The sequence below is a fragment of the Penaeus japonicus genome, unplaced genomic scaffold, assembly GCF_977035675.1.
Source record: "Penaeus japonicus unplaced genomic scaffold, GWHDUDI00000001_assembly GWHDUDI00000031, whole genome shotgun sequence".
Lineage (NCBI taxonomy): Eukaryota > Metazoa > Arthropoda > Malacostraca > Decapoda > Penaeidae > Penaeus > Penaeus japonicus.
In genome coordinates this window covers 6,413,560-6,425,533 of record NW_028234433.1, presented here as the reverse complement: position 1 = coordinate 6,425,533, position 11,974 = coordinate 6,413,560, and the positions used below count along the sequence as shown (strand labels likewise).

At 43.5% G+C, this 11,974-nt stretch overlaps 1 protein-coding gene across 1 annotated transcript in view; it reads right to left on the bottom strand.

Annotated features, from left to right (window-relative positions):
• Positions 1 to 9,516: 9,516 nt before the first annotated feature.
• Alg14 (ALG14, UDP-N-acetylglucosaminyltransferase subunit) overlaps positions 9,517 to 11,974 on the bottom strand; it is an 8,011-nt gene continuing 5,553 nt past the window's right edge. Inside the window, exon 3 of the mRNA XM_043035870.2 lies at positions 9,517 to 11,806. Coding sequence (XP_042891804.2) covers positions 11,420 to 11,806 — 387 coding nt within the window. The 3' untranslated portion in view covers positions 9,517 to 11,419. The remainder of the gene's footprint in view (positions 11,807 to 11,974) is intronic.

Sequence of the window (11,974 nt, the reverse complement as noted above, 5' to 3'; positions counted from 1 at the left end):
CCGACAGGTGGGGGTATCAGGCCACACCCCTAAATATGATTTCCCAGTCAAGAGAATGGCCCTCATTCCCTGGAAGCGAAGGAGCCCCTGGTCACGGCGGCGATCAGGATCGTTCCGGAGCAGAGGGTGCTATAAATATCCGGTTAGACCCAGGCCGCCTAAGGATGATGAACTTTTGCACATACAATGTAAGGACTCTGAGAACAGAATCTGATTTTTTGACACTGCTTGAGGAACTTTCATTTATTAAATGGGATATCGTAGGACTTTCTGAAGTTAGGAGACTAGGCGAAGAGCAGAAATTACTAAATGATGGGCACTTATTATATTGGCGAGGTAAACCCTTGGATAGCAAACAAGAATCAGGAGTAGGTTTCTTAGTTCACAAACGACTCGAAAAGAATGTTAGGGAATTCTACAGTGTGAGTGAAAGAGTAGTTTCTGTAATACTGAAACTAAACAGATATTGCCTAAAAATTATCCAACTGTACGCTCCTACCAGCAGTCATAGTGATGAGGAGATAGAGAGCTTCTATGAAGATGTGCAAGCAGCTACCGATAGAGCAAAAACCCATTTTACCGTTATTGTGGGTATTTTAATGCCAAGATAGGAATAAGGGAAGATGAAGAAACGTCGGTTGGGAAACATGGAATAGGTACCAGAAATGAGAGAGGGCAAAGGATGATAGAATTCGCTGAAGTTCGATCCCTTAAAATTATGAATACATTCTTCGTAAAGAGACCCGGGAGGAAATGGACATGGAAATCACCATCCCGCATTAAAAACGAAATTGACTTCATAATCACCAATAGGCGCGACATAGTACAAGACGTAACCGTTATCAATAAAGTAAATGTCGGTAGCGACCATAGACTGGTCAGAAGTAGAGTAAAATTACAGCTAAGAAGGGAACGAAATAAGCTCGTACAGAAGCCTCTCGTTAATCTAATCAACATTAAGAATAGGGCGACGGAATTTAGTATCAACATCCGAAACAAATACTCAGCTCTCGAAGATCTTGACATAGACCAAATGAACGACCAATTCAGTGAGATATTAACGGAAGCTGCACTTGAAATAGGGGGTGAAGACGAAAAAGAAAAGTTCAGTAAGCTTTCGTTGGAGACAAAAGAGCTTATGAAACAGCGTAGAGACATGAAAATAACATCAATCAGAGACAAGATAGAATCAACAGAGCTGACTAAGACGATAAACAAGAAGAAAGAGGATGTACGCAAATTTAACATACGAAAAATAGACGAAGCTCTGCTTGCCGGAACCAGCCTTAAGGCAACAAGGAGGAGGCTCGGAATAGGGAAAAACAAATGTATGCAGTAAAGAAACCCAACGGAGAGGTGACAGAATAAAAATGAAATTATCAAAGTAATAGAAGACTTCTATCGCGACTTATACCACTCAAACGATCAACCATATACGGAGACAAACACAACAATTGGAGACGTTCCAAACATCACGGTAAAGGAAGTAAATAGGGCACTAAAAAGCATGAAAAGAGGAAAAACACCAGGAGAAGATGGCATTAGTGTAGATCTTATTCAAGATGCAGGGGAGTTTGCAGCAGTAAAACTGACTTTATAACAGATGTCTAAGCGTCTGTAAAACTCCGAAGGCCTGGAAAAACGCAATAATAATTTTAATACACAAAAAGGGAGACATAAAAGACTTAAAGAATTACCGACCTATAAGCTTCCTTTCAGTAATCTATAAACTGTTCACAAAAATCATCACAGCCCGTACCACCGATACATTAGATTCAAAACAACCCAGGGAACAGGCAGGGTTCCGCAGCGGATTCTCAACTACAGACCATATCCACACACTAGCTCAAATAAAAGAGAAAACAAACGAATATAGGAAGCCCCTGTGTATGGCATTCGTAGATTATGAAAAGGCATTCGATTCGGTACAGATATCTGCAGTACTAGATGCAATTCGTAAACAAGGAGTGGAGGAAATATACTGCAGATTATTAGAGGATATATATAGAGATGGTACAGAGACCATCAAATCCACGCAGAAACCAGTAAAATACCAATAAAAAAGGGTGTTAGGCAGGGCGACACCATCTCACCGAAGCTGTTTACAGCTTGCTTGGAGGAGGTATTCAAGAAGTTAGATTGGAAGTAGAGAGGGATTAAAATAGGGAATGAGCACTTAGCAATCTAAGATTTGCAGATGACATTGCTCTTTTCGGCGAGTCAGCAGATGAATTACAACAATTAATAAGCGATTTCAATAGGGAAAGTCAAGATTGCTCTTAAAATGAACATGGAAAAGACTAAAGTCATGTTCAACAGTCGAACCCCAGTTAAGCAAATACAAATACAGGGCGAGGTAATAGAAGCAGTGAACGAGTATGTATACCTAGGGCAACTCATCAAGACGAGTACATCCTGCGATGCGTGGAACAGGGAGAGGATCCGTGGAACAGGGAAAGGATGTGTGAAAAAAGGAGAGTATGCGTGGAACAGGGAGAGGACATGTGAAACAAGGAGAGGATGCGTGGAACAGGGAGAGGACATGTAAAGCAAGGAGAGGATCCGTGGAACAGGGAGAGGATGCGTGGAACAGGGAGAGGATGCGTGGAACAGGTAGAGGACATGTAGAACAAGGAGAGGATGCGTGGAACAAGGAGAGGATGTGTGAAACAAGGAGAGGATGCGTGGAACAAGGAGAGGATCCATGGAACAGGGAGAGGATGTGTGGAACAAGGAGAGGATGCATGGAACAAGGAGAGGATCCATGGAACAGGGAGAGGATGTGTGGAACAAGGAGAGGATGCGTGGAACAAGGAGAGGATCCATGGAACAGGGAGAGGATGTGTGAAACAAGGAGAGGATGCGTGGAAAAGGGAGAGGACATGTAAAGCAAGGGGAGGATCCATTGAACAAGGAGAGAATGCATGGAAAAGGGAGAGGACATGTAAAACAAGGAGAGGATACGTGGAACAGGGAAAGGATGTGTGAAACAAGGAGAGGATGCGTGGAAAAGGGAGAGGATCCATGGAAATGGGAAAGGATGTGTGAAACAAGGAGAGAATGCGTGGAAAAGGGAGAGGACATGTAAAGCAAGGGGAGGATCCATTGAACAAGGAGAGAATGCATGGAAAAGGGAGAGGACATGTAAAACAAGGAGAGGATACGTGGAACAGGGAGAGGACATGTGAAACAAGGAGAGGATGCGTGGAACAGGGAGAGGGTGCGTGAAACAAGGAGAGGATGCGTGGAACAAGGAGAGGATGCGTGGAACAGGGAGAGGATCCGCAGAACAGGGAGAGGATGCGTGGAACAAGGAGAGGATGCGTGGAACAGGGAGAGGATGCGTGAAACAAGGAGAGGATGCGTGGAACAAGGAGAGGATGCGTGGAACAAGGAGAGGATGCGTGGAACAGGGAGAGGATGCGTGGAACAAGGAGAGGATGCGTGGAACAGGGAGAGGATGTGTGAAACAAGGAGAGGATGCGTGGAACAGGGAGAGGATGCGTGGAACAGGGAGAGGATGCGTGGAACAAGGAGAGGATGCGTGAAACAAGGAGAGGATGCGTGGAACAGGGAGAGGATGCGTGGAACAAGGAGAGGATGCGTGGAACAAGGAGAGGATGCGTGGAACAGGGAGAGGATGCGTGAAACAAGGAGAGGATGCGTGGAACAGGGAGAGGATGCGTGGAACAAGGAGAGGATGCGTGGAACAGGGAGAGGATGCGTGAAACAAGGAGAGGATGCGTGGAACAAGGAGAGGATGCGTGGAACAGGGAGAGGATGTGTGAAACAAGGAGAGGATGCGTGGAACAAGGAGAGGATCCATGGAACAGGGAGAGGATGTGTGAAACAAGGAGAGGATGCGTGGAACAGGGAGAGGATGCGTGGAACAGGGAGAGGATGTGTGAAACAAGGAGAGGATGCATGGAACAAGGAGAGGATGCATGGAACAAGGAGAGGATGCATGGAACAGGGAGAGGATGCGTGAAACAAGGAGAGGATGCGTGGAACAGGGAGAGGATGTGTGAAACAAGGAGAGGATGCGTGGAACAGGGAAAGGATGTGTGAAACAAGGAGAGGATGCATGGAACAGGGAAAGGATGTGTGAAACAAGGAGAGGATGCGTGGAACAGGGAGAGGATGTGTGAAACAAGGAGAGGATGCGTGGAACAGGGAGAGGATGTGTGAAACAAGGAGAGGATGCATGGAACAGGGAGAGGATGCGTGGAACAGGGAGAGGATGCGTGAAACAAGGAGAGGATGCGTGGAACAGGGAGAGGATGCAGAAACAAGGAGAGGATGCGTGAAACAAGGAGAGGATGCATGGAACAGGGAGAGGATGCAGAAACAAGGAGAGGATGCGTGGAACAGGGAGAGGATGCAGAAACAAGGAGAGGATGCGTGGAACAGGGAGAGGATGCGTGGAACAGGGAGAGGATGCGTGGAACAAGGAGAGGATGCGTGGAACAAGGAGAGGATGCGTGGAACAGGGAGAGGATGCGTGGAACAGGGAGAGGATGCGTGGAACAAGGAGAGGATGCGTGGAACAAGGAGAGGATGCGTGAAACAAGGAGAGGATGCGTGGAACAGGGAGAGGATGCGTGAAACAAGGAGAGGATGCGTGGAACAGGGAGAGGATGCGTGAAACAAGGAGAGGATGCGTGGAACAAGGAGAGGATGCGTGAAACAAGGAGAGGATGCGTGGAACAAGGAGAGGATGCGTGGAACAGGGAGAGGATGCGTGGAACAGGGAGAGGATGCGTGAAACAAGGAGAGGATGCGTGGAACAGGGAGAGGATGCGTGAAACAAGGAGAGGATGCGTGGAACAGGGAGAGGATGCGTGAAACAGGGAGAGGATGCAGAAACAAGGAGAGGATGCGTGGAACAAGGAGAGGATGCATGGAACAGGGAGAGGATGCATGGAACAAGGAGAGGATGCGTGGAACAAGGAGAGGATGCATGGAACAGGGAGAAGATGTGTGAAACAAGGAGAGGATGCGTGGAACAGGGAGAGGATGTGTGAAACAAGGAGAGGATGCGTGGAACAAGGAGAGGATGCGTGGAACAGGGAGAGGATGCGTGGAACAAGGAGAGGATGCGTGGAACAGGGAGAGGATGCGTGAAACAAGGAGAGGATGCGTGGAACAGGGAGAGGATGCGTGAAACAAGGAGAGGATGCATGGAACAGGGAGAGGATGCGTGAAACAAGGAGAGGATGCATGGAACAGGGAGAGGATGCGTGGAACAGGGAGAGGATGCGTGGAACAGGGAGAGGATGCGTGGAACAGGGAGAGGATGCGTGAAACAAGGAGAGGATGCGTGGAACAAGGAGAGGATGCGTGGAACAGGGAGAGGATGCGTGAAACAAGGAGAGGATGCATGGAACAGGGAGAGGATGCGTGGAACAAGGAGAGGATGCGTGAAACAAGGAGAGGATGCGTGGAACAGGGAGAGGATGCATGGAACAGGGAGAGGATGCGTGGAACAGGGAGAGGATGCGTGAAACAAGGAGAGGATGCATGGAACAGGGAGAGGATGCGTGGAACAGGGAGAGGATGCGTGGAACAGGGAGAGGATGCGTGGAACAAGGAGAGGATGCATGGAACAGGGAGAGGATGCGTGGAACAAGGAGAGGATGCATGGAACAGGGAGAGGATGCGTGGAACAGGGAGAGGATGCATGGAACAGGGAGAGGATGCAGAAACAAGGAGAGGATCCGTGAAACAAGGAGAAGATGCGTGAAACAAGGAGAGGATGCATGGAACAGGGAGAGGATGCGTGGAACAAGGAGAGGATGCGTGGAACAGGGAGAGGATGCGTGGAACAAGGAGAGGATGCGTGAAACAAGGAGAGGATGCGTGGAACAGGGAGAGGATGCATGGAACAGGGAGAGGATGCGTGGAACAAGGAGAGGATGCATGGAACAGGGAGAGATGTGGAAACAGGAGAGGATGCGTGAACAGGAGAGGATGCATGAAACAAGGAGAGGATGCATGGAACAGGGAGAGGATGCATGGAACAAGGAAAGGATGTGTGGAAACAGGAGGATGCGGAACAGGGAGGATGCGTGAACAGGAGAGGATGCGTGGAAACAGGGAGAGGATGCGTGGAACAGGGAGAGGATGCATGGAACAAGGAGAGGATGAGCGGAACAGGGAGAGGATGCATGGAACAGGGAGAGGATGCATGGAACAGGGAGAGGATGCATGGAACAAGGAGAGGATGCATGGAACAGGGAGAGGATGCATGGAACAAGGAGAGGATGCATGGAACAGGGAGAGGATGCATGGAACAGGGAGAGGATGCATGGAACAGGGAGAGAATCCATGGAACAGGGAGAGGATGCATGGAACAGGGAGAGGATGCATGGAACAAGGAGAGGATGCATGGAACAGGGAGAGAATCCATGGAACAGGGAGAGGATGCATGGAACAGGGAGAGGATGCATGGAACAAGGAGAGGATGCATGGAACAAGGAGAGGATGCGTGGAACAGGGAGAGAATCCATGGAACAGGGAGAGGATGCGTGGAACAAGGAGAGGATGCATGGAACAAGGAGAGGATGCATGGAACAAGGAGAGGATGCGTGGAACAAGGAGAGGATGCGTGGAACAAGGAGAGGATGCGTGGAACAGGGAGAGAATCCATGGAACAGGGAGAGGATGCGTGGAACAGGGAGAGAATCCATGGAACAGGGAGAGGATGCGTGGAACAGGGAGAGAATCCATGGAACAGGGAGAGGATGCGTGGAACAAGGAGAGGATGCATGGAACAAGGAGAGGATGCGTGGAACAGGGAGAGAATCCATGGAACAGGGAGAGGATGCGTGGAACAAGGAGAGGATGCATGGAACAGGGAGAGAATCCATGGAACAGGGAGAGGATGCATGGAACAGGGAGAGGATGCGTGGAACAAGGAGAGGATGCATGGAACAAGGAGAGGATGCGTGGAACAGGGAGAGGATGCGTGGAACAAGGAGAGGATGCATGGAACAGGGAGAGGATGCGTGAAACAAGAGATAAAACGACGAATCAGGTTAGGTTGGAGTGCCTTCGGTACACATAGTAATATATTACGAGGTCGTCTGCCACTATGTCTAAAGAGAAAGAATTTTGACCAATGTATCCTCCCCTCCATGACATATGGATCAGAGACATGGCAGTGGCAGTGGGCTGGGCATATATATCAGAGACAGGACAACAGATGGACAAAGAAAACAACAGAATGGGTAATACACGACACAAAGAGACCCATGGCAAGACCAATGACTAGATGGCGCGATGAAATAACGTATTTCGCAGGAGTAAACTGGAATCTGAGGACACAAGACCGGAATGACTGGAAAAGATTGAGAAAGGCCTTTGTCCTGCAATGGAATGATACAGGCTGATGATGATGATGATGATGATGATGATATATATATATATATATATATATATATATATATATATATATATATATATATATATATATATATATATATATATATATATATATATACATATCACTCACAGTCAGTACAAGTTGAAAGCTTCATTCAGAGCGACAGCCGTTTGTGTTTACGTGTTGCTGAACAGAAAGGGAAAGCACATCAACTCCGCTACTTATCACACTTGCTAAACTGATTATAGATTATTGGTTTCATTTCTCATTAATTCTTGAGTTGATTCTTCAACTCTGTCATGTAATAGATAAAATGTTAAATAGCAGAATTAAAAGGCAAATAACAATCTGAAGCTGAAAAAAATCTATGTATTAAATTGCGAGTTTATGTGTTAACGTAGATGTTCTTTTCCGACTGTGATGCTTATATAAAGTGTAGCACAGCATACATTACATTGTCGCACACAGTTTCCGCTCTGAATGGCAACGTTGCGTTGGCTTTATAAATACGTTGTTCAATGCTCCATCATTCTACTTTCATTGCTGTCATTCACTCATTCACCTACAAAGATTATGCCATTAACCAGAGGTAAGTGAAAGACAAAGTGAATACTCCATAGATTTTCTTCCCACCTTTTTCGTCGCAACCCAGTTTTCACCCTCGTGCCCCTGTGGACAGCAGTTTTCTTCACCTTTCCTTATCCCGTCTTATCTACTAATACATATAATTCTTGATATTGCATATATATTCATTCTGTATTCTTTTCTTATCATTATCATTACTTTTTAACCCATTGCAGACGGGGGATATATTCGCTTGCCCATTCTCCAGGATAGGTTTTATTTCACACCAAGGCAGCTTCGCACATCAAACTTTGACTTTTCCCACTCTTTCAGTCACCCTTTGTAAAACTAGAGCCATTTTTGTTTTATTTTGTGTGTGTTTTATTGCGTTTAGAGACTTATGTGTGCTATATGACAGGCTCTATTAATGCTACAGTTGACTAAAATTATAGTATATGATCCATATCAGCTTATCATTTTCTTTATTCTCAGTGTGATAGAAGTACTGCTGTTTTATGGGACGACAAAAAGCAACTTTACTGTTTTCGTATCTGTGTGCTGTCAGAACGAATACGAAACATATAACCATCTGCAATGAAGATAACAGGAAGAAGTAGAGAAGAGGAAGGAGGAGGTTAATAAAGTCTGTCTGTGGCGGATCACTGGACGTTGTGTGTATTGTGCAAGATCAAACGCTATCTCCCCCATATATCTATGTTCCTTGTGCCCACGTTGGACAGATAAAGATGAGGATTAGCCAGCTGGCCTTAGCCATTATGTGGAGATCTGCACAGCGCTCTCGTAGTGAGAACGTCTCACATGTATCAGCAGCACCCAGCAAACATCTGTTTCCGCAGAGTAATGCATGGTGTGGTGTACCAGTTGCTAGCCATCTTACATATACCACAAGGCATTGTAGGCAACCGGCGACCACTGACTGCTGGAAATATGAGAATTCGTGGCTTAACACTAACAGTGTGTGTACGAGTACCCTCATCTGGTTAGAAGTGAGAAACTAGCGATCAGCTATTGGCACTTTATTCATGAAAAATAGGGCCTGTGGCGCAATGGCAACTGAGGTATGAAGGTTCCCGGGCTTAAAGAGACAGGGGAGGAAGGTCTTTGCTTGCTGAAAATTGAAATGTTTTGACTGGCAGCTTGGGGTGAGGGGCGAGGTCACATGACCTCGCACCTTGAGTCAGGGCCGTGCCTCCACCATTGCTGTTAGATAAGGTCAGCTTCTACTTAATGGGCGATCTGCACACAAATCAGAGAAAGCTGACGACACTTGGCTAAGATCCTCGTGTTACACGCATGAGTATTGTATAGAAATATGAATATATATAAATTCTAAATAGATACATGTTATAGTATCCGTTTGGTTGTCTACGACATGGTTCTTGATATTATAAATACATATAATTATGTTCCACACTTGTAATATTTTGGTTTGAGTTTATATGTTTTTCTTTTTATCAATATAGGCAGAAAAAAATGTAATATAAAAGTGAGAAGAACCATTTTTACATTTCAAAGTTGATTATTTTCACTTTTTCACTACCAGTGACTCATCTAGTTTATTGGTATTAATAATATAAAAATGCATACATTTTTCCAAGATAAATACAAAACTTTAGTCGAGCTAGAAACGTTTTGTTGGTGGATTATAACTCGACTGTAGTCAGTGTATCATTATGAATGATACGGATCATAAGAAATATGAATTACATTAAAACAACAAGCTTTGTTTTAATGTTGACACAGTCACATTTGCCTGTGATCTCATTTGAAGAAATCTACCAGGTTATTGTGTTTGAATGGTTCCCACCATACTTTGATGAGTTGTGTTTATTTGGGTCCCGGTTGATGAAGGTAAATCAATTGACAATGCAAATCAAATGTGGAAATGGATTTTAAAACTTGATGTGGATTATACTATAGTGAACTCGAGTATCTAGCGAGTTTTTGTGTTTGCCAATATCTCTGTTATGTTCTTTATAATTATTGTTTAATACTTATAGTAAAATATGAAAGTCCACATGTAACTGATATGAGAGGTGTCATGTACATTGAGATCTAATCAGCGAGGTGCTTAGGCTGATAATGTAAGTGATATTCAAATTGTTATTGTTGATTAATGTTTATGAACATTTGATGATACTAGCTGTTAGAAAGGTACAAGTGGAATGTTAAGGAAATTCTTGACACTTAAATATGTCTCATGTGTTTAATTAATGTAGAAAATATCCATTGTTTGTTCACTTTTATAAGATTATTTGCTTAGTTGTGATAATGGAAAACAGCCATTGTCCTTTTATTTCTTTTGGATCACTTGTTGTAACTCACTAACTTAATGTATATATTTATCCCTGTAAATGGAATATTTGAAAATACATATATTTTTCATCTTTCTTAAATGAGATAAAAATCCAAATGACAAATATACATTATGAAAAGTAATTAGGATATTACAAATCCTTTCAATATCTATAAACATTGTAACATCTCTTCAGCAAGTACATAAATACAGTAAAAATAACTTCATTTACCTCTATAAATCAAAGTGTATTGTAAACAACAACAATAACACAACACTCAAATGTGCCTACAAGGATAAAAATAATAATAATAAAATCATATGACATTCTGCTGGTACGAACAGGTGCTTGATGACTTCAATCTCTTCTTTCTCATTTGTTTAAATTCAGTCTAAACTGTGATATTTTCTCTGAATTTGCCATTTCAGCCAGATGACTCCAACCCTGCCTACCACTCACCAGATCACAAATAGAATGAATGGCACACATTCAGCTAAATGCACAAAAAGTATTGAATATGTGTTCTTTTTTTATCTTTTAAAGAACATTTCTTAAGTTAATGAGAGAATCGACAAGGACTACTAGGTCTGCAAGATTTTCAGATATAAATTTTAAAAAGGACATAAAGATGCTTATATCATGTGTAGAATAGGACAGCTCCAGAGGGACTGACTATGAGCGATTGGTTTGTTGTTTTGCTACACTAAAATGGGTCCATCTCCATTTCCAGATACATTTTCTTTTTTTTCTGGCTAGGCTATTGAAATTATTAACCTTTTCTCTATGCCTTCTTGAAATCTCATATTTAAATATGTCCTTAAATCAAAATATTAGAAATAATTTACAAGAAATTCATGGACATACATAATTATATATACGATATTTTTCATATTTCTTAAAAACTCTTTTTTTAGCACTATCTTGTCATGTGATCTTTAAAAAGAGCCTGTGATTCGATTTGTGAACAAAAGAGATATGATTCAACAGGGCCAAAATAGATATCTTTTATTTCAATTTCAGTTCTTTACAATAATTACTAAAGTTATTTTGACCACATGTATCCTCTGAGATCAAATGGAATATATACTTAATAAGGCACTTATTAAGATTTTCAAACCGTGTCATAAATAAATCACATAACTTCGTCTTCGTCTCACACCAAACGACCCATATATATGGACCTTGGATACTTTTCCTTAAGCTGTGGCCACTGTACAAAGAAATCGTCAACAAGCCTATATAGAATTTTGCCAGACAGGGAGAGAGACAGCACGCGACACAGGCTCTCAATAAACACAATGCGAATCTGACACACGCACAAAACTCTCATCAAGAAAGCAGCGATGCAGATCGGGACACACGTTCCTGGCCCGTTGGTGATTATGAGCGACGGGCGATGGCGAAAAACGATCAACATGCTGAAGACAAAGGCCCGGGCTGTTGTGAAGACACTCGAGAGCCAAGACTGGCCCACTTCGCGTGACCTTGGCACAACCTCAACTTCGTACAGGCTCTCCTTATCAGGAACGCCGGCTTTGTCCTGGAAGAAAGAATTTTGTTTCATGTAATGTCTTTTCTACTCTTGTAAATTGCTTATTATGGATAACCACCAATTCTCATGCATCCATTGGTTCCAGGACTATTCCTGTGCTTCTAAACTGATGACACTACACAAATAATTATTATAAACAATTAAGTAAATGTATAC